The following is a 24,305-nucleotide window of genomic DNA, read 5'->3' as shown; positions in this document are numbered from 1 at the left end:
GTTGACTTTCAATAACTCATGGAACACTGGAATGTTTTGCAAAACTGAAAGAAAGCTAATGTTGTGCTAATATTTTTAAAGGGTAAATGGAGTGACCCAGCCTGTTAGTCTGACATCGATCCAGGGTGAAAAATGTAATGGTTGATACAAAACTCAATTATATCACACTCCTTTAATTCTTTCTTTATTAATGCCTATCACCATGGGTTTATGGAAAATAGATTGTGTCTAACTTAGATATCTATCTGCCATGTGATTACAAGTTTGGTTGATAAAGGTAATGGTGTAGATATACTTAGACTTCTTTAAAGCATAAAATCATCACTGATAGTTTGCAAATAAGACAAATTGAGGGAGTGATAAATGATAAGGACAGGTCACTGATACATAGCAATCTGGATCACGTGGTAAGCTGAGCACAAACAATTAATAATGTGTTTTAATATGGCCAAGTATAAAGTTATATATCTAGAAAAAAAGAATGTAAGCCAGACTTACAGAATGAGGGGAGACTATCTTGGGAAGCAATGAGCCTGAAAAAGATCTTTGGGAGTCCTGGGGGCTAGTAAGCTGAACATGAAATCTTAGTGCGATGCTGTGTCAAAGGGCCAGTGCAATCCTTGGATGTATAAAAGGAGACTCTCGAGTAGGAGTAGAGAGGGCTTTTTATGGCTGTTTGTGGCACTCATGTAACTGCTGCTGGAATATTGTGTCCAATTCTGGTGTCCACATTCAAGAAGGTTGGTGATAAATTGGAGAGGATTCAGAGAAGAGATACAAAAAAAGAGTAAAGAATTGGAAAGTATGCCTTATAGTTAGAGCCCTGTGGGAATCATGATTTTTATTTTTTAGAAAATTCATAAGTGTAAATGGCAAAGTATTGAATTTCATGGTTTTTGCATGGAATTCATTTTACTAGTAATGTTAGTGACATGAAAGATCTAAGCAATAGAGGCATCCCAAGATGACTCCTAGGGGAAAAAGACCCTAAAAAGCTTGATATATTTGGCAAGAAGATCTATTCCTCAGCTAATTTCCAGATGCATATTTCCAATTACCAGGCATTACTCTTAAAATACAGATATATGAACTGGGAGAAGCTTCCACAAGATAAGAGGGAGGAGCTAAGATTCCTGGTGTCTGAGGGGCAGTTAGTGGCCCAATAATCTCTGCAGACTTCTCTTTCTAAGGCCTGGTCTACACTACAGAGTTAGGTTGACGTAAGCTGCCTTACGTCGACCTAATAATGTCTGTGTCTCCACTACCAGGTCCCTCCCGCCGATGTAACTCACATGCTATATCAACTTAATTACTCCATCTCTACTAGAGGCGTATCACTTAATTCAACATAGTTAAATTGATGTAGTGGCAGTGTAGACACTGCATTGCTTACATCAACTTAACTGACCTCCAGGAGATGTCCCACAATGCTCTGCTGTGACCGCTCTGGTCACCATTCTCAACTCCATTGTCCAGCAACCAGGTACACAGGAAACAGCCTCTCCTCTGTTAAAGGACTGGGAACTTCTGAATTTCCATTTTCTGTTTGTTCAACATGGAGAGCTTGCCTGCCCAGCTGACTATGCTGGCTCTACGCTCCTGTCTGGAGTACACAGGAAGTGGTGGATCTCCTGGATCTGAGAGAAGAAGGGGCTGTGCAGGCACAGCTCCGATCCCACCATAGAAATATCAACATATACGAGCAGACTGCTCGAGGCATGGGGGGAGAAGGGCTACAACAGATGCAGCAATGCCATGTGAAAATCCAAGAGCTGTGACAGGCGTACCAGAAGGCAAGGGAGGCGAACAATCGCTCTGATGCAGTACTGCAGACATGCCACTTTTACAAGGAGCTGCATGCTATTCTCTGCAGCAACCCCAACAGCAGTGTGGATACCTCTGAGGAGTCAGTCTTGGGCCGCCACAAGCAACACTGAGAAGAAGGTCCTGGAGGAGGAAGAGAAGAATGGGAGACAGGCGACTGGGGGGATCCATTGTCCTGGAGAGCCAGGAGCTGTTTGTAACTCCAGAGCAGTCGCAGCACAACAGCGTGGCTGAGCATGATGCCAGGGAATGAATCTCTGGTGAGTATGCAATTCCAGTTAATATTGTGGGGTCACCTGTTCTTGTATGCTATTTTTAATATACAAAACCAGTTGAAATAGAGTGGCTATCTGCTTCCCAGTTGCTGGGCCAACTAGGCAGAGGGTGCCCTCTGAAAAAGATTATTTATGTACACAGTGATGTCCCAGGAATTCTCCAAAGAGATCTCCAGGAAACTTTCATGGAGGTGCTCTGTAATCGGTTATAGAAGGTTGCCATATTTCTTCCACCACGCTAGACCACTTTCCTACACAACTCCAGAATTTATTTGGCAGGCATCATCGCAGTACACAGCAGAGCAGCATAAGGACGCAGTCTGTACCCAGAGGCTTGATCAGCTGTTCCCTTGCTGCCTCTTTTTCCCTCAGGAGCGTGATATCAGCTAGGGTCACCCAGGGGAGATGATGGTAGTTTTCATTTCAGTTGTTTGAACCGCAAACACAAGTGCCTGTGGGCCCCCCCCCCCCCCCTTGTGATTTTTTTTGTCCGTTCCCCCATGGTTTACAATACATGGCCGTAGTATGGGTAGCAGGGGTCGGCATTGCACACAGAAACTGCAAGCTTCGGGAAGGAGGGGTGCAGGGGAAACACATGCTGGGAGTTGCTCTCTGGTACCTTGTCTTGCAGGCTTGGCTGGTGGAGGGTCCAGCACTCCCCACAGGGTTCCTGGCTCCCTGAGAGGCTCTTAACACTTCCCGTATCTGGCTACTCAGATGCCAGAGAGTGGCAACCGAGGGAGGGGAGGGGAAGGCAAATGTTATGGCCACAGGCCACTGCAAGCACCCCATAGCGCTGCCTCTGCTGAGGATTGTAGTTTGGGAAGGGGAATGCTGGTCCCCAACCACCAGACAATGTGCATGTTAAAAAGGGGAAGTGGCATGACCCCCCCCCCCCCCCCCCAGCCCCCCCTGGTTCCACTACAGGTTGCCCCTCCCCCCGCTGCAGACGGTCCAGCTCCCCTGCTCCTGGGCCATACTCAGCATGGCTGGGGCAGCAAACTGGCTCAGTGAATACCGTGAAAATGAAAATGTTCTGCTTTACACTTGTGTGGATTCGGGGGAGTGATTTTTATATAGCAACTCAGCACTAGACTCTGGGTCTGCACTGACAATGGTTCCTTTGTGCTTTGCATGTTTTACAGCTGAAAGTGTGGCCTTCAGTTCTTCCTCCACACTGGTAGAGAGAGACTGAGATAAAACAAAGGCAAAAGAGAGTGCTTGATGACTTGTTTAATGAGATAATGAATGCCTCTGAAACAGTGGACACTGATCATGGAGTGTGGAGGATTGCTCTCTCTGAAAAAATGGACATGGACATAATGAGCAGGAGAGCAGCCCAGAAGAATGAGCATGGCATGAAGAAGTTGAAGCTGGGGATTCTGAAGGAGCAAACAGATACATTGAGGCATCTGGTTGATCTTCACGAGAAACACCTTGAGGCTCGTCTCTCTCTGCAGCCCCTGCAAAATGGCATTCCAACATCATCGTACTCCCCCCAAACCCTTACATACGTTCCACTAGGCGAGAGGGGCCAATGAAATATCCCTTCCACTCAACCCCGGGGGAGAGTGTCAAGCATAACAGACACACGTGCACTGATGTATGTATGTCAGGCAAGGCTCTGTGTTTTTAAAGGGAAGATGAATGTGCTTTCCCCACCCAATTTTTTCCCCTGTCTTTCCAAGATTTAATTCTTTATCAAATCTTTCATTGTCTGTATCTGTGTGTAATAAAAGTCCATGTCTTGAAAATGAAATTACCTTTGTTAATTCAAAGCAGAGACGTGGGGGGGAAGGAAGGGAGTTAGGGACAGGGAAACTGAGGCACAGGGAGATGTGCATGACTTCTCACAGAGCTGGAGTCATGGATAGAACCCAGGAATCCTGATTTCCATCCCCTCCATGCTCTAAGCAGTAGCTCACACTCCCCTCATTCATGGCAGCCACTGTTTTGGCCCCCAAGAGGAATGAGATGCTGGGTTGCTGCCCATTAGCTGGGCATCAAGCGTGCGCACATACACAAACACCACCATCTCCCACGGTAGTGCCTTAGGAAGGGCAAGGGGCTGAACTGCATATGGGGTGGTTTCTCCAGCAGTATGTTGGGAGGTGGCTGTAGTGGTGGTTGGGAGCTGGAATACATTGAGAGAGCAAACCAAGAGGTGTGTTTCCAAAATAGCATTACTACACACACAGTCACAGCAAGATTCAGACTATGGGTAGGCACAATACAGAAAAGCAGTGCACATTACTGTGGGGTATTAATAAAACAGGTTTCAAGGCCTCCCTGAGACACATTGTTCCACACTGAGCTCTTCTTATAGCCCTGGTATCTGACTGCTCAAAATTAGCAGACAGCCTATTCATCTTCATTCCCCACCCATGTGGGAACTTCTCTCCCTTTGCTTTACAGATATTATTAAGCACACAACAGGCAGCTATAACCATGGGATATTTTTTTTCACTGAGGTCTGACCTATTGAACAAACTGCACTAGTGGTACTTGCTGAGTCTAATGTTGAACCGCTCCTTGCTGCTGTCCAGGTGTACGGCTTCATGAGCCATGGGAATAAGGGGTAGGCTGGGTCTCCCAGATCAGTATTAACATTTCAACATCACCATTGGTGCTTTTGCAGGTCAGAAGAGAGTCCTTTCTTGAAGCTTTCTGAACAGACCTGTATTCTTAAAAATGCATGTCATGAACCTTTCTGGACCATCCCACATTGATGTCAGTAAAACGCCACCAGCGCTTGCAACACCATATAAAAATATCTTTCTGTTTATGTACTCTGTGGCAAGGTGGTATGGTGCCAAGATAGAGAACAGCTAACAGAATGTTGGGAATCATTAGGAAAGGGATTATATAATGAGACAGAAAATATCATATTGCCACTATATAAATCCATGATATGCCTACATCTTGAATACTGCGTGCCGATGTGGTCACCCCATCTCAAAAAATATATTGGAATTGGACAAGGTACAGAAAAAGGCAACAAAAATTACTAGGAATATAGAACAGCTTCCCTATGAGAAGAGAATAAGACGACTGGGACTTTTCAGCTAGGAAAAGAAAATCTAAGGGTGGGATATGATAGAGGTCTATAAAATCATGACTGGTGTGGAAAAAGTAAATAAGGAAGAGTTATTTACTCCTAACACAAGAAGTAGGAATCACCAAATGAAATTAATAGGCATCAGTTTAAAACTACCAGAAATAAAGTATTTCTTCAACACATCGTGCAGTCAGTCTGAGGAACTCTTTGACAGAGGCTGTTGTGAAGGCCAGAACCATAACAGGGTTCAAAAAAGAACTAAAGTTCATGGAGGATAGGTCCATCAATTGCTATTAGTGAGGATGGGCAGGGATGCAAAACCATGCTTTGAAGTGTCCCTGAGCATCTGTTTACCAGAAGCAGGGAATGAGTAATGGGATGGATCACTTGTTGATTACTTGTTCTGTTCATTTCCTCTGAAGCGCCTGGCATTGGTCATTGTCAGAAGACAGGATACTGGGTTAGATGGACTCTTGGTCTGACACAGTATGGCTGTTCTCATACATGTGCTGTCTATTGCCCCACTACTTTTAGGGAACCCCATTGCAGCAAAACCATCCAGTATGTCTGAACATTGCCAGAAGGCGATTAATGACCCTGCATACTTGGATCACAGCAACCCCCACGGTGGGCTTCCAACTTCAAATTGATTCGCTGCTGACCAGTAGTAGTCTGACATTGCAAGCTTCCACACAGCGATTACCACTTGCTTCTCCACTGTCAGAAGTGGTCTCATTTTACTGTCACTGAACTGCAGGGCTGAGGAGAGCTCTGCACACAGTTCCTGGAAAATGGCCTTCGTCATATGAAAGTTCTGCAGCCACTGCTCATTGTCCTATACCTGCATAATGATGTAATCCCACTAGTCAGTGCTTATTTCTCAGTACTAGAACTGGTGGCCCAACTGTGTTCAGCAGCTGCGTGACTGCCAACAGCAACTTAGAGTTGTTTCATTCCATAGCTTCCAGCAGGCTACTTGAAAAACATTACCATAGTCTGCACAGCGGTTCTTCTTGCGCCTCTGAAAATATTGCAGTATAAACTGTGTGGTGTTTGCAATGCTCCACACACTAGTGCACAGCTGAGTAGGGTCCATGCTTCTCTAAAGATGGCTGTGCACACAGCTGTGCCAGCCTTTTGAAAAAAGGCATGAAATACGGATGTTAGATGAAATTGGGAGAAATCCGGAGAAAACTGCATCCTGGACATTGAAGCCATGTTTCCAGTCACCCCTGTGAGACTGTTTTGGTCCCATGAGGCATTGCAAGCTCTTCCCAAAATCTTCTGCAGTGAGTTGCACTGTGGGATAGCTACCCATGGTGCACTGCTCTCTTCATCAATGCAAGCATTGCTAGTGAGGACATGTTCCACCGATATAAGTGTGGTGTGGACATGCACAACTGACTTAATTACTGCAGCAACTGGATGTTGATTTAATTTCAATCGACATTTGTCGTGTAGATTTGCCCTAAAACACATCTAAATCTATCCCTTCCTCTCCGCCACTCTTGCCGGAACCGTGGTTCATGCAATGTTTCTGCCTCCCCTAGACTACTGCAACATTGTCCGCTCTTCATCTTATCCAGCATTTTGGTTCAGATATTTGTGTCAGCATTAAAAAGTTCTGAAGCTTATCTAAACATCTTCTGGACTAGAAATCTAGGGAGCAAAGACTTTCTAATACATTTTCTACTACTTCCTGGTTCTAGCTGGGTAGGGTGTTGAGAATAGCTTGTCTTGAAGTATTTTATTCCTTCCATTTGTGATCCTGGCTAAAATTAAAAGGTGCTTAACAATTAAAAATTATAATCAAGCTTCACTGAAGCTCAGAAGTTCAGCTTGATTGTCTGACTCTAATTACTTTGTCTATCCTACTCCTAAATTCCATCAATCAAATTGATTGTCCCTTGTGAAACTGAGATTTCCTCTTTCAGTCATCCACATCAAAAGATAATTGATAAAAGTAGCTGAAAGTCCATGCTGTTGCACTGGTGTAATTCCTAAAGTCATGTGTGTTTAAAATAAAAAGCTGAGAATTTAAAAATTAGATGGTAACAGGCCATGAATCCCAGTGTGATTGAACCTAGTGATATTCTAAACAAAAAGAGCTCTCAACCATGCTTGTAGCTGTTTCCATTCCTTCACACTGACTCAACAGACATTCTAGCCTTCTGAGTGATGTTTGGGGTTATTGTGTGGGTGGTTGTGTGGATTGGTGCCTGGGTTATGTTGTGCTGAGAGAATTGTGTGGATTTGTGCAGATGGGCAAATGATGGGTATGTGCTGCGGTAAGGTGCTGTGTGTATGTTTGAGGTTATTGTGTTGTGTTCATCATTTTGAAGAACTATGGCAATTGAGCCAAGTAATTCACCATCTGTGAAGTCTTCCTCATACAATCAACAAAACCATGGAAAATTAGCTATAGAATAAGTGTGGTGATTGGTTGAATTATCATTGATACCACAGTGGTCTAGGACTTGTCATGGGCATAGATAGATACATGCCTTACTGTCTGTGATATAGTTCAGAAAGTCAAAATGGGTGAGAACTTAAAAATTGGATGGAAACAGACCATTAATTCCACTGATGATTGAAAATGGTGATATTCTGAATAAAAAGAGCCCTCACTTCCATTGCTTGATACTGACTTTACGGATAGTATAGGCTTTAGAGTGACACACTGAATTACCATCCTGGGATCTTACTGTGTAGATATCAAAAGATTCTTTAATGAGAAGAAAATCCACATTATTTTACAATTTGTGTTAGAGGTTAAAGAAATATTTTAAAAATAGTTTTAATGTTATTGAAAAGGCTTCACAGGCAGTGGATTTCACTTTGTGAAATTGTACAATTTGATTATAAGACAACTTTTTTCTTTTATCTGTAGAGTTGTGAACTTTTTGTACTTTTATACTAAATTTTTTGAACTTTTACTCAAAGGCTTGGAGGCCAAAACTGGGGGACATGCTCACCGGTTGGTAAGAGTTTTAATTAGTTATTTGTTCACCTCCTCTTCTTGCACTTCTCTGATTAATAGTACACAGATTGATACCATGGAATATAATATATTAACTAACATGAGGTTCTGTGTGCATTCGTAAAAACTCCCTAATGTTTTATGTAAGCAACTGGTAATTAATAGTTCTTTCAGATTGCAAGGGATCAAATGTTCTAAAGGGCCTATGTTCTCTTTATGATGATTTAGGAATAAATAAATATTTATGCAGTGACACAGACTGATGAAAGCAACAGAATTCAAAGTTGAGGCTGCTCTAACTCATTCTGTCATATTTTGATACTGCAGGTGTCTTTGGTGAGTGTGATGGAATGTGGAATGTACAGTATGCTGCACATGCTTAGGCAAAAAAGTTAAGTGCAATGTTTCAGTTTTCAGTTGGATGATATTCTGTGAAGCACACAGCTCCTTATGAGGTGGTTACGCATAAAAGTTTTTATAAATATCTAATTAAAATGCTTCTTAGATCAGCCATGTAAATTATTCATAACTCAAATTTTGTATTTCTCTGTAATGTAAATATTTAAGATGCTTTCAGTTAAGTGAAGGATATATAAAGTTTGTTTAAATTTGTCTTCAATAACATGATAAAGATAAGAAATGTTTGAGGGGAAAAAATAGGGTATTTAACAGTGTATTTGTTAAGAACATAAATTTGTTGTATTAAGGTTTGAAAGGGGTGATTTTCTCTTAAAATATCTGTATAGCACAGATACTCTTCTTTGTTTTGTTTTGAATGACCTAAGATCTCAATGGGATGCCAAGAACTACATTTGGAACTGATCTGTTTACAGAGCTGCCAGGAAACTTAATAAATCAGGGAAATCCATTTGGATAGAAAATTATGTGTTGTAAGAAAAATCTGAACAATGCAAAAGCAGGGTCATGGGACTGTACGTTGTCTGCTGCTCTCCTCTTTTGCTGAGCTCAAGAAGTTAATGGGAATGTATCTGAAACAAAATGAAGTTTCTCATAATGTCTTGATGTTTCTCATCTGTGACTGCCTAATGAATGTGCAGTATTGTGTCTGATGTGGTTGGAAAGCAAGTTTGCAGGATTTTTGTTTAGAGACCTAAAATGCCTTTGTTTAGATAAATGTTTAGAAAATATCACAGCTTTGTTTAATTTAGTCCTTCAGTCTTAGATAGTGATAGAAATTTCAGAATTTTAGAACTTCAGTTCTTGTAATTCTAACTTTTTGTATATAAAGCTTTATACAAAGGGGACTGGAGAGCTTGTAGTTTGAGATGAGACTGGAAGAGCTTAGCAGAAAGAAGGTTAAGAGGGGATATGATTGTGCTTTATAAAGACATCAAGGGGGTAAATACCAGGTAGGGTGAAGAGCTATTTAAATGAAAGGAAAATGTTGGCACAGAAAAAAATGGATATAAATTGCCATGAGCAAATTCATGCTGGAAATTAGAAGAAATTTTCTAACCAGTGGAGGAGTCAGGTTCTGAAACAGCCTCTCAATAAAAGTTGTGGGGGCAAGGAACATAATTAGTTTTGAGAGAGCTGGGCAAATTTATGAAGTATGATGGGGTGGCTGATGACGACGGGGACTCAGCAGCCCTGTATCCTTTCTGATTTATGTCTTACGTTCCAAAAAGCTCTCACTTCAGGGCTTCAGCTGGTCACCTGTAAGGATTAAGAAGGGATTTCCCCTCTTCACTGCCCTCTCCCACCCCACACACACAATGATGTTGTATTTTGGTTTTATGTTGTATTCTTCCTCTGAAACATCAGAGCTGGCCATGGCTGGAGATGGGACACTGGACAGGGTGAGCCAGTACTCTGAGGTGGCTCTGATCATTCTCTCTCAGATGCTTAGCTGAATGGTTCTTGCTCACATACTCATGTCTAACTGATTTACATATGTGGGCTTGGGAAGGAATTTTCCCCAAAATCAGATTGGCAGTGACGTCCCGGTTGTTTCACCTTCCTCTGCAGCATGGAGTGCGGGTCACTTGCTGAAATTATTTGAACATATTTAATTCAATCATTTCCCTGCCATTGCAGCCCCTGTCCTTCCTGTTCTCTGCCCGTGGCACATAACAGCCTAGTTTTCTGTGGGCTGTTAATGCTTTGGTCTAATTGTGGTCTAAACTTGGTTGGTTGGTTTTAGGGTATGGATGCTGGGTGGTATTGGAGGCCTGTGGTATCAGGAGGTCAGACTAAATGATCTGGTGATTCCTCCTGGCTTTAAACTCTGACATTTTCAATTGTTTTTCAGAATGGCATTTATACATGATAAAGAGGGTGACATGGTCTGAGCTTCAGTTTAAAATGCCTAAATCTCTGGTATTATGGGTTCAGATCCTGACAGACAGCTCAGTACATCATTCTTCCAAGGCCATTAAAGTTTTCTGCTTTCATACAACACTCCAGGAGTGGGAAGGATCCTTTCTGCTTTGTGTGGAGGTGAAAGATACTATGGCTCCTTTATTAAAAGTAAGGGTTTTATTCTGGTGATTTTGGCCAGAATATCCCTCCATATTCCTCATTATGAAATTGTGATGATGCATGCTGTGTGCTGGCTTGCTGCCACCCTCTACTCCAGAAGTAGCTGTATCTAGTGTCAGTGTGTGTAGTTAGGTCCAGTCCTAAATTTGTTTACTACCAAAAGGAGTGGAAACTGCATCCCTGAGCTGAATTACATTCTTTCTTCAGCAATGTCAACAGAATTGTTCATTAAACTCCACTCAATAATATATATATGCTACCCCAATGAGGGTGATGGGGGTTGCCCAGGTATTACAGAGGGACTAATATGGGATGCAGAACTTTTAGTGAAAGTGTTTGAAAAGGGGAAAGTCCAGCTTAATTGTCAGATCCCAGGTTGAATTTGCAGCTAGAACAAAATTTATAAACTGAGTATTTAGAACTGGAAGTCATTTTAAACACAATAAACATAGATCCAAACGGTGCCATTTTTCATAGTATCACTTCAAACTATTAGCTCTATGGAATAATAGCCAAAACTGGATTGAACTGGTTATGTGATTGCATCTTCCCCAAGATAATTTGTGTTTGACCAGTTTTGGTTTCAAAAGCAACGTTTTAAGGCAGATTAGCTGACTCTTAAGAAAATGCATGCAAGTTGTTATAGTGGATGGAAGAGGTTACTGTCACTGGAATGGTGAGGTACAATTGTGGCCTTTTTTTATTCAGCAACTTAAATTGCTGTTTCTGTGACTTCTAGAGTTTCTTTAAGTTCTGTAGTGTCCAGAAAAGTGGTATGCAAACAATGTTATGTTTTATTGTTTAAAAAAAAAAAATGGATCTGTGACAAATAGAAAACTTGGCACTGTCAAGACTAGAGACTAGCTGTGTGCTACATATAACTGAAAGTTTTTTATACATTACATTCTACCCATCTGCTGCATTCTGAGAATAGACTGGCTACTGAAATTTCCAAGAGTTCAATTTTGACATGTTTCCAAGTATAGCATTCTTGTGTATATATAATAACATATCCCTACTTCCTCTCAAGAACGAACAGAGAGAAAGACAAAGGAACCACGTGACATTGAGGAAACCTGGTTTGTTATATGAGTCATCTACCTAAGAAGTTGGAAATTGATCTATGTTACAACATTCATAAACTGTGCAATTTACAGGACTAAAAGGATAGTTAAATGTATCTTTGACAGTGTTTGCTTTCAATATTTTGAAGGTTGTTAAAGGAAATTAAGATGATTATGCTATCAGCAGTAAATTGTATTTATTCTTAACTTGGAAATTCTCCATATCATTATGCATTTGTTGTTAAGTATAATTTCTTACAATGTGAGTGAATTATCTTTTTCTACAGTATATAACTAATATTGTTCCAAATTTAAATAGCTGCATTAATTTCAAACAAGTATTGAGTAAAATATTAAAATGGTATGCTTAATTCTTTCTGAAATGTACAGTGTCTTCAAATGAGCATTAATGTATATTAACATTTTAATTTTCAGAGGGCAATACTGGTAATTATAATTGTTCTTACCTGCCTGGATCATTTTTTAAGATTCAGGTTAGTCATCCTTTCCATAGAGATTTTTAGTATTTGTGTAGAAATGTTATTTTTGCTAGATGCAGCTATCAGCACTTTAAGGAACAAGGTTATTTAGGTAGTACAGAATAGTGGGGAAGTACTGAAATCCTCACTTTTAAACTTTAAAAAAAGCAAATAGTTTATTAAGTATGTTTTAATGAAGCAGATAAATAAGTAGCAGTACTGTTGTTCTGTTAGGTACTTTATTTTAAATCACACTTGCTCTTTTACACACAAGTCATCATATCAGATTCCCTCGGCCTGCAAAGATTTAAGCACAAAAATAGTCATAGATTCATAGAGTTTAAGGCCTCATCTAGTCTGACCTGTATATTATAGACCATTACATTTCACCCAGTTACCCCTGTATAAGCTCAATAACTTGTTTTTGATTAAAACATATCTTCCAAAAAGACATCTAGTCTTGATCTGAAGACATCGAGATGGGGAATTCACCACTTCCCATAATAGTTTGTTTCAATGGCTATCACCCTCACTGTTTAAAAAAACATAAATGTCCTGATTTCTAGTTGAAATTTGTTTGGCTTCATCTTACTGCTATTGATTCTTGTTATGCCATCATCCAAAAGAACCCTTTAGAATGCTGTACTGTTTCCCTGCAAAGGTACTTATGGACTGTAATCAAGTCACCTCTTATTCTTCTGTGGATAAATTAGTGAAAGGCATTATCTCAGTGGAAAGCATTTTCTCCAGCCCTGACTCCAGACTGATTTTTTTTAGGCTTTTTTTTGCACTCATTCCAGTTTTTCAATATCCTCTTTAAAATGTGGACACAAGCACTGTAGAGTCATGCTCACCAATACCATATACAGAGTAAACGCACCTCTCTACTCTTAATTACTATTCCCCTCTTTATACGTCCAAGGATTGGATTAGCCCTTTTTGCCACAGCATTGCTCTAGGAACTCATGTTCTGGTGTGCGTTCTGTGAGATCCATCAATCTTTTCCAGAGTTCATGCTTTCCAGGATTCAGTCCCCTATTTTGTAGATATGACCTGCATTCCTTTTTTTCTAGATGTGTAACTTTGCTTTGGCTATGTTAAAATGTATTTTCTTTGAATGGGCCCAAGTTACCAAGTTATTCACATCACTCTGTATAACTAACATCATTATTTAACACTCTGCCAGTCTTTGTCATCTGCAAATTTTATTAACAGTGATTTAATATTTACTTTCAGATCATTGATGAAAATGTTGAATAGGTTTGGGCCTAGTTCTGATCCCTGTAAAACCCCATTAGGAACAACTCATTTGATGATGATTCCCCATTGACAAACATTTTTGAGATCTCTCAGATAGCTTGTTTTTAATCTATTTCACTCTGTCAGTATTGTAGAATGCTAATTTTTTAAATCAGAATGGTGTGGTGTTAAGTCAAACACCTTATAAAATCTAAGTATGTTATATCTATGCAATTACCTTTATCAGTGAAACTTGTAATCTCATGAAAGAATGAAATCAGGTTTGTTTGTCATGTTAGGCACTAACTGTATTCCTAAACTTTAATTCTTTATCAGAATTATCTTTGAACCATATATCAAATATTATATTATTTTACTCAGAATTGATGTCAGGCTAAATGTCTTATAATAACCTGGGTCATCGTCATGCTTGATTTTTTATTTATTTTTTATTTTATTTATTTTATTTTATTTATTTATTTTTTTATTTTTAATATTGGCACATAAGCACTCTTCCAGTCTTTTAGAATTTCCCTATTACACCAAGATTTATTAAAAATTAATATCAGTGGGCCAGAAATCTCCTTATCCAACTCTTTTTAGGACTCTTGGGTACAAGTTATCTAGTCCTACTGATTTTTAAATGATTATCCCTAGTAAATGAAGTCTAACATCCTCCTCAGTTAATGGACTGGAAACTACTTCATCCTCATATGATATGAATTCATCATTGCTCCTGTTTACTTCAGTATGCTCTGAGTACCCGTTGACTTTAGTAGGACTACTCTTTTGTTTAAGTTATTGTGGGATCAGGGTCTTTTTGCCTTTAAGAGGTTCAGTGTAGGTTTGGGGGATGGGAAGGGAACAGATCTAAAAAAATCTAAATTAAACAAAGTATCTTTCTTGTTCAAAAAGAGGCTTCAAAGTGACCTAATAAAAAAGTTCCCAGATTATGCAAGAGATTAATTACTCTCAATTATAGACTTCTAAGAGGTTCAAAAATTAAATGTCATAATCTAAAAGTTAGGAAAGTTTGAGTAAAAGGGAAATTTTGGCAGAGCTCTTTCATAGAAAGGATAATAAATATATTGAAATTATTGTGTAGATGATTGTGAAGCCAAGATTAGAATTCAACTTTCAAATGAATATCAGAGGTATTCTTAAAAAGCAGGAAGTGAAGCTAAGGTGAACCAAAATAAAAAGGCTGAGATGTTGGGCTGGTTGGACCTTAAAATAAACCAACAAAACTCTGCCAAAATTTTTCATATTCCTAATATAGAATGTATTATTATGTTAAGGGTGCAGATCAGTTTTTTTACTATTTCTGATTATTTATTTATGTTCTGTCAATGTGTTTGGCATTGTCTGAGAGAGTCACAATCCCTGTCCCATAGTTCAGTTTTGTTTACTACTGTACATTTCTTTTTTTGGTGGAATATGACAAAATATTATGCTTCTTTAAATATTATAGCACAGTTCCCAGCTACTAATATTAGTTTAGATATTTGTCATTTAATTTCAGATATACTATGTGTTGATATCTACATCATTGCTCCTGTTTCCCAAACTTCCTGTCCAGAAACCTTTTTTTTTTTTGTAATATTGAACAACCAATACCAGTATGAAACTAAACCTCAGAATTGTTCATTGACCTTTCTTGTCTCTTTTTAATAGGTTTTCGAAAAATAAGTCTAGATGATCTCCGAAAGGCATATATTGTGAAAGATGTGCAGCAGTATATTCTCCATCGTTTAGATCAAGAAGAAGCACTGAGACAACATCTCACAAAAGAAACTGCAGAAATGCTGAACCAGCTTCACATCAAAAGCAGTGGTTGCTTTCTATATCTAGAACGTGTCCTAGATGGAGTTGTGGAAAATTTTATCATGCTAAGAGAGATCCGTGACATTCCTGGAACATTAAATGGCCTATATCTCTGGCTTTGTCAGAGACTTTTTGTAAGAAAACAATTTGCAAAGGTCCAGCCCATTCTGAATGTAATTCTTGCAGCTTGTAGGCCATTGACTACAACAGAATTGTATCACGCAGTGTGGACCAAAAACATGACATTGACTATGGAAGACTTTCAACGCAAACTAGATGTTCTGTCAAAAGTTCTTGTTGATGGGCTAGGAAATACTAAAATTTTGTTTCATTACAGTTTTGCAGAATGGCTGCTGGATGTAAAGCACTGTACACAGAAATATTTATGTAATGCAGCAGAGGGACACAGAATGTTAGCAATGAGTTACACCTGTCGAGCAAAGGATTTGGCACCATTAGAGGCCCAAGAATTTGCATTGCATCTAATTAATTCAAATTTGCAGTTAGAGACTTCTGAGTTGGCTTTGTGGATGATATGGAATGGCACACCTGTCAAAGACTCTTTGTCCACTTTAATCCCAAAAGAACAAGAAGTACTACAGCTACTAATAAAAGCTGGTGCTCATGTAAACAGTGAAGATGACCATACCTCTTGTATTGTACGACAAGCTTTGGAAAGAGAAGATTCCATTCGAACCTTGTTAGATAATGGAGCATCAGTAAATCAGTGTGATTCAAATGGGAGAACCTTGTTAGCTAATGCTGCATATAGTGGCAATCTTGACGTTGTTAACTTACTTGTTTCTAGAGGAGCAGATTTAGAGATAGAAGATACTCATGGGCAGACAGCACTTACTTTATCTGCTCGACAAGGACATACCAAGGTTGTCAATTGTTTGATTGGATGCGGGGCTAATGTAAATCACACTGATCATGATGGCTGGACAGCACTAAGATCTGCAGCTTGGGGTGGGCACACTGAGGTTGTTTCTGCACTCCTTTATGCTGGAGTCAAAGTGGACTGTGCAGATGCTGACAGTCGAACAGCCTTGAGAGCAGCAGCATGGGGAGGACATGAAGATATAGTGCTGAATCTTCTACAACATGGAGCTGAAGTCAACAAAGCGGATAATGAAGGTAGAACAGCTTTGATTGCAGCAGCATACATGGGACATAAAGAGATTGTGGAGCACCTCCTGGACCATGGTGCAGAGGTAAATCATGAGGATGTGGATGGAAGGACGGCTCTGTCTGTTGCTGCACTTTGTGTACCTGCTAGTAAGGGGCATGCTTCAGTGGTTAGCCTTTTAATTGATCGTGGTGCTGAAGTAGATCATTGTGACAAAGATGGCATGACTCCACTGCTGGTAGCTGCGTACGAAGGACATGTAGATGTTGTTGACTTACTTCTAGAAGGAGGAGCTGATGTGGATCACACTGACAATAATGGTCGTACACCCCTTTTAGCAGCAGCCTCTATGGGCCACGCTTCAGTTGTAAATACGCTTTTATTTTGGGGTGCAGCTGTGGATAGCATTGATAGTGAAGGGCGAACGGTTCTTAGTATAGCCTCTGCACAAGGTAATGTTGAAGTAGTACGGACTCTGCTGGACAGAGGACTAGATGAAAATCATAGAGATGATGCAGGATGGACACCTTTGCACATGGCAGCTTTTGAAGGTCACAGGTTGATATGTGAAGCACTTATAGAACAAGGTGCGAGAACAAATGAAATTGATAATGATGGACGTATACCTTTCATACTGGCTGCACAAGAAGGTCACTATGATTGTGTACAGATATTACTGGAAAATAAATCTAACATCGATCAGAGAGGCTATGATGGGAGAAATTCTCTCCGTGTTGCTGCTTTAGAAGGTCATAGAGATATAGTTGAGCTACTTTTCAGCCATGGAGCAGATGTGAACTACAAAGATGCCGATGGCCGGCCAACACTTTACATCTTGGCATTAGAAAACCAGCTTACAATGGCTGAATATTTTTTAGAAAATGGTGCAAATGTAGAAGCAAGTGACGCTGAAGGAAGGACCGCACTCCATGTTTCCTGCTGGCAGGGCCATTTGGAGATGGTGCAGATACTGATAACATACCATGCAGATGTGAATGCAGCAGACAATGAGAAGCGGTCTGCTTTGCAATCTGCTGCATGGCAAGGCCATGTGAAAGTAGTTCAGCTTTTGATTGAGCATGGAGCCTTAGTTGATCACACCTGTAATCAAGGTGCTACTGGGCTCTGCATTGCAGCACAAGAAGGACACATTGATGTTGTGCAGATATTACTGGAGCATGGTGCTGATCCAAATCATGCAGATCAATTTGGACGTACCGCTATGCGTGTTGCAGCAAAAAATGGACATTCTCAGATTATTAAATTACTGGAAAAATATGGTGCATCTAGTCTAAATGGCTGCACTCCATCACCAGTCCACACAATGGAGCAAAAACCCTTGCAATCAGTCTCTTCAAAAATGCAGTCATTAACAATAAAATCAAATAGTTCAGGGAGTACTGGGGGAGGAGATATGCAGCCTACTATGCGTGGTTTGTCTAATGGGCCTGCTCATGCCTTCAGTTCTCCTTCAGAATCTCCAGATTCTACAGTGGATCGTCAGAAGTCGTCTTTATCAAATAATTCCCTGAAAAGTTCTAAAAACTCTTCTCTGCGTACTACATCATCTACAGCAACTGCTCAAACAGTGCCTATTGATAGTTTCCATAGTATGTCATTTACAGAACAAATACAGCAGCATTCTCTGCCTCGCAGCAGAAGCAGGCAGTCAATGGTTTCTCCTTCTTCCACAACTCATTCCTTAAGTCAGAATCATAATTCACCAAGTAGTGAGTTTGAATGGAGCCAAGTAAAACCCAGTTTGAAATCAACTAAAGCAAACAAAGGGGGAAAAACAGAAATCTCCAGCAAATCTGGGTCTGCTGGGAAAAAAATCAAGCAGAGCAACTCCTCCCAACCAAAAGTTTTAGAATATGAAATGACTCAGTTTGATAAACGAGTACCTATTGCCAAATCTGGGACCAGTGTGCCACTTAAATCAATGCCAGCAGAGCCACAGTGCAAAATTTTGGTCCCTCCATCACAGCAAGAAGTTTGTCGACCTCAGCAACAGTTCCTAATTCACCAACAGAGTGGAGAACAGAAGAAGAGAAATGGAATAATGACAAACCCAAATTATCACCTTCAAAGCAATCAGGTTTTTCTTGGTAGGGTTTCTGTCCCACGAACAGGACAGGACAGAGGGCTTCAGGAAGTTTTGGAAGGCTATCCACCTGCAGAAACAGAACTAAGCCTTAAACAAGCCTTAAAACTTCAGCTTGAGGGTACTGACCCAAGCTTCAACTACAAGAAGGAAACACCACTGTAATAGGTAAACCAATTAATCATATAGGGCTTGTTTGCATGGTACATTAAGTAAACCACTTAGTCACATAGGGCTTGTCTGCATGGTGCATTAATATGCACCAGCTGAGTAAGTTCTAGTTCACACCACTGTATTGTGCACTAACTGGCCACATAGACTCTCCTGGTGCAAACTAAAAGTTCTTTAGGTGTATGTTGACATAGTCCTAAATAGTACTATGTCACCACACACTAGGGAACTTCTAATTCATTCCAGTAGGGTCCACATGGAAGGTCAGCATGCGATATGCTGGTATTTACTAGAACTTGTACTTTAGCTGGTGCTCAGTAATGCACCATGTAGACAAGCCCATAGACAAAATGTGTTCATTTTAAATAAATAATATATAACTAGTGTAAAATTTTTAAAGAATCATACATTTTTAATCAAAATTGTGAAGTATAAGATTTTTTCACATATGCTCATTGGTTTTCTGTGTTATAAAATGTTTTTCAAAACATCAACATAAAACAATTATATGATCAATGCACTTTCTTGTAAACTGATGTAAAGCTAAAGGCAAGGTGTTGCCCCACTATTTTTCTTAAGTAGCTGAATAAGTAGCTTGTTTCATACAGACTTTATTCGCAGGGTTATTTTCAACTGAAAGGTTAATAAAATACCTTGCTCTATTTTCAGTGCTACACTGAAATTCATTTGTTTACACATCCACTCATCAAGAAACTGTAGAACATTCTTGCAAGTTGCAATTAACTATACAATTTCCTTAAATTAAATCTTACTAGAATAAGTTCCCTACAACTTTAAAATGAAATATTATATGTGGCCTTTATCCTGCAGTGAGAGAAGTACAGAACAACTCCCCTCTAAAGAATATGGGATTCTAGATGGCCTGCATTTATCCTGTTGTAGAACTAGATTATGTGACTAGTTTTCTGAGTTTGGCTCTTGTGTATTCATACAAGAGTTCTTACGTATAATATAAGACTTCAAATGAAATTAATTTTGATTTCTCACTCTCTACATAAAACATTTTCAACTAGAAATTCTGCAGGTTTGAATAGCTTTTTTCTCTACAGAAATTGTCCGGGAGTTAATTAAATAGTTAATTCACTCTCTTCCATCCTCTACAACTGCAACATCCTGATGAAGTTTGAGTGTTTTTTAAGGTATTGTGACTTTAATAATAACAATCCCAATAAACATTTGCGTTTCAGAGGAGTAGTATCTTTCTTAAACGCAAAAGCTACTTTGTATACTTATTTCCCATAATATTTCTTGTTTCTTTGTTTACTTTAACATTAGAATGCTGACAAACCAGTTTGTTCCTCCTTAGAACAAAAACGTTCTTGTTATCTTGCAGCAAGTCAACAAGGATGTTTTATGTGGACAGTTGCATATTAGTTTTGTGTCAGTCACCTGATAGTGAGACATTCATAAAAGATGCTCTAGCAAAAGCAAGAAAATGGTTTTTATCCCAGGCTGCCTTGGAATGTAGAAGTCATTTTCACTGACATGTATGTCTCTTCCTACTGTTCCTAGGTTACTAGTTTAGTCCCTGAGGTTTATTGTAAAGGGAAGAAAGCCAGAGCATTATACAAGATCCTAAACTTGTTCTCCAAATGTTTGATGCAACTCTAATTCTAACTAGTTAAAACAACTTGATGGTTCAGACAAAGGACATTCAAAGCTTGCAGCTCTATAAAACTTTAGTATTTGCACTATGTAAACTACCTACAAAAAATTATATAGCAGCTACAGCTGCCACCTTGTTTCCAGTGCATGCCTATAGAAATCATGTTAGAAAATATAATTTCACCATGGAGAATCTCATTGCCAGTCTAATCTCCAGTGACTTCCAGGAACGGAGCTCCAGCTCTCTCCGCTTGTTTCCTTTTTTTTGGCAAGATTTTCAAAAGTGTCCGTAGGTATTGGGACCATACAAGTGCCAGGATGGTTGGTGTATATAATTGTGTGTTTTTGTTTTTAAAGAAAACCTTTATTTCAAGATGCATATTTCTAAATATCTTCAGTTGGAAACTGTAGTAGTCTTTCTGTATATACGGTATGTATATGAAATATTCCCAAATTTAACATTTTAATTTTGCACTTTTAGGCCAATTCCATGATGCTAACAACGGAACAGTTTCTGCCTGGAATGGTTTAATCAGCTGGCTGGGATGAAAGCATATAATGCTTCGTAGTCCACCTAGAAAACGAAGAATGTGATTACTGCAGTACAATTACCTTAATGACTGTCATGTGCCTAAATTTTAAGGCTGCCTTCTCAATGTAACCCTCTGTGCTTCAGAAGTTTATTTTGTGTACTTTGTACATAATACACAGAATAAGCACTTTTTTCTTAATTGCAGAATAATATATGATAAATTTCCCTGACAACAGCTAAAAATTGTAAGAGCAAGGATTTTGATTCCAGAAGGCTTGATAAATGTGCATGTGCCACAGTGAACTATGTATGAAAGGGCAGTGCTTTTTGTATTTATTTTATTTTCCTGTGGCAAAAGAAACTAAACATGCAATTTAAATCATATTTTCATTGCTGTAATGTATGGTCATTTTCCTGTGTATTTCAAAAGTTCTCTCAAGAAAAACAAATCTAGTAACAGTATTTGATGAACTTACAGTACTTGTACGTTCTATCTGTAAAACTGCTCTGTTCAATGGTAGAGATGGGAGATTATAACCATTCACCACACCTCTGGGATTTTTTTTGTAATAAAATCCACTTTCTACAACTATAGTGTGAAATCTGGATTACAGACTGGCTACCACTGAAAACTATAAGAACTATGCATGTGTATCCAAGGTCAAAACTTAGCCCATATGAAATAGCCTGGTATGATTAAAAGAAATAAAACTTGATTAATTTCAACATTAGGTGCTTACGTATTATGTGCTAAAATTTAAGGCCTGATTCTGCTTTCAATTACACCTTCATAAGAACTCAGGAATAACCATTAAAATAAGTGAATTTACACCTGTATAATATTTGTGCAAGAAAGCAAAAACAGGTCCATTGTACGTAACAATGTACAGTATCAAATTCTCTCCATTCACAAGGGATGAACATGCACAACTCACTTGTGGCTTAACTCACTCATGAGTGATTGTTAACTTGAAAATATAAAATATATTGCACCATTCATTATTACATAGGCTGACTAGATAATAAAGTTAATATTTTCTACAAAAGTATTTCCTCTAACAACCTGGAATTCAACTTTTCTCATACTGTCATTCTGTGCATTCCCTGAATAGCATGATACAAAGTTATGATGATGATCTATTTATAAGTTTAGATAAATGGCCCTTGGATGCATATACATTATGTATACCGGGACTCTGAAAGTCTCGATAGCTTACTACTAAGGTGAACAATCATCAGAACATAATTAAAATTGAATTTTTTTAAATTAATGCACCTCCTTATTCATTCATATTATCAAATGTAAAAAGAAAATCTTTCATAGCATATGATGTGTAGTAAAATGTAATGTTAGAATTTGACACCATAGCAATATTGATAATTCTGAAGTGAATGTTTCAAGTATTTAATTTCTTGTCCCTGTGGGATATTTATAAAATAAACACAATGGAACTCTTGCAGAATAGCCTTAAGAATGTTCATGGTTCTTTAAAGACAGAGTACCAGAAAGTTTCAGCAAACTTGTTATAAACCTCAAGTATAGTGCTTTTGCAATACCGTACAAGAACACAACTTTTTCTTTTGTATTAGGTATATGTTTTGTTCTGTAGAAAGATATCCCTGAAGGCTTACATTTTCTACTGACCTTAATTGTCATTGGAATTATATTTATTTAATTTTATTGTTTTGTTACAAAATGCACATGGGGTCAGAGGGCAGTGATATGGCCAATTTCACATCAGGCTACAGTTTCCAGACAGCTTCAAGTTTTTGTATGAATAATATTTACATTTGAAACATTTGGTGGGGAAACTCTACATATAAATCAGCTGAAGGAAGACCTGATGAAAAGTTGCTTTCAGAATCAAATAATTTCTACAGCTTTTTAAGTACTGCTTTGGAATAGAGCATGAACTGCTCTGTTAAAGTTTCCAGTGGGATGAGGGTCTGAGACATTCCACATTGCTTTTGTGTGCAATTTTAATATCATGCCTTAAGTGGTCTCTACTATGCTAAGAAAATAAAACTAATATCCCCCCAAATGTTAGCAATTTGATTTCAACTTTTTAAATGTTGGGTGATGTCCTGCTGCCTGTACAATCACACAGAAGTCAGGTGGGTTGCACCCTTGTAACTCAGACCAGAATTTAGCCTTTTCTCTGTTCACGTCTTTTCTCTGTTCCAGAACTTGTTATTCATAAGCCACTATGTGACTAGTCTTATCTCCTCCACATCATTTCATTTCACGTAGTCTCTCCAATAACCGTCTCCAAAAGTGATCACAAATTCATGATGGCAAAGCAGAGAAAGGATCATCTTGTGAACATTAACATCAATAACATATGCATGTGGAGAAAGTCTTCAAAAGAGAAATGTATTGAAATGTGTCAGACCTAAAAAGGTGTTGAGATACAATGTCCTTTTGTCCTCCTTGTGATCAGTATTGAAAGTATTACCATTGATTTAAAAATAAAAGGCTGTTTCCCTCATCAATTACTCTGCTATGCAAATATGTGTTATGCTTAATATCCTCCATCTGATCTGTTCAGTTAACTTGTTTTGCAGATAGACTGTTTTTTTTTTCCTTGGATTGGGTTGTATATAGCCTAGAATGTACATTGAATGAATTTCACATTGTAAAATTTTTATTTTATTCCTTGTATTATATTAAGCAAAAAACCCTATGTATATGAAAGTGCATAATAAATATATTTGCTTTTCAGCAAATATCTAACTGTTTTAATTTTACAACATCCTTTCTTTTGGGGCATTTCTGGAAAAGGTTCTTAAAAATTAGGAAAACTTGACTTGTTAAGCATCTAATAAAACCTAGTGGAAATTAGAATATGATTTAGAGAGGTTGTGGAATTTTAGCATTTTCAAAACTGGATGCCTGAAATTAAGTCCTAAGTCCATATTTAGATACCTGTTTGTGTCCTGATATTTCAAAAATGCTGAGTTCTCAGCAGCTTCCACTGACTTCAGATTTAGTATTTCACATTCTTATGAGCTCTTGAAACTAGCAGGAATAAAAAATAGTTATTAACTTGTTCTGTACCTTGTTTCAGATATGTTGCCCATGTCCATTTCTGTTCAGATGTGTTCATGTCCAGTGCACCAGAGACATAGATTTTTCCTTAAGTAGTTCCTGTTGGGGGAAACACGTGCATCCTCCGCAGTCTCGTGCTGCTGCACGATGATATAAAGGGTGGAGCCATTGTGGATCTTCTTACTGGACAGACTCCAACATAGAGGGGAAGAAGGATGGGTCACGGAATGGACACGTGCAACACATCTCGAAGGACAAGTTACAGAACAGGTTAGTAACCATTTTCTCTTTGAATAATTGCACATCCATTTCACTTCAGGTGACTCACAAGAAGTTAAGTAGGGAGGTGTTTTGGAGTCTACCTGAACAATGATTATAGAACCACATATCCAAAGTTAGCATCATCTGGGAAATGCTGAGATATAGCATACTAAGTTATAAAGGACTGC

General features: G+C 38.8%; 1 protein-coding gene across 4 annotated transcripts in view; it reads left to right on the top strand.

Annotated features, from left to right (window-relative positions):
* The window catches only part of ANKRD50 (ankyrin repeat domain containing 50), a 60,232-nt gene extending 36,686 nt beyond the window's left edge, over positions 1-23,546 (top strand). For all 4 annotated transcript variants that reach the window (XM_067530232.1, XM_067530233.1, XM_067530234.1 and 1 more), the window contains 2 exons: positions 15,096-18,646; positions 20,757-23,546. In XM_067530232.1, the coding sequence (XP_067386333.1) occupies positions 15,096-18,643 (3,548 nt within the window). In that variant the 3' untranslated portion in view covers positions 18,644-18,646; positions 20,757-23,546. The remainder of the gene's footprint in view (positions 1-15,095; positions 18,647-20,756) is intronic.
* Positions 23,547-24,305: the final 759 nt, after the last annotated feature.

This window comes from Emydura macquarii, unplaced genomic scaffold, assembly GCF_026122565.2.
Source record: "Emydura macquarii macquarii isolate MOO-44397 ecotype Brisbane River unplaced genomic scaffold, CSIRO-AGI_Emac_v2 contig_3044, whole genome shotgun sequence".
Lineage (NCBI taxonomy): Eukaryota > Metazoa > Chordata > Testudines > Chelidae > Emydura > Emydura macquarii.
The sequence above is the reverse complement of the archived record's forward strand: the minus strand, read 5'-3'. Positions and strand labels throughout refer to the sequence as shown.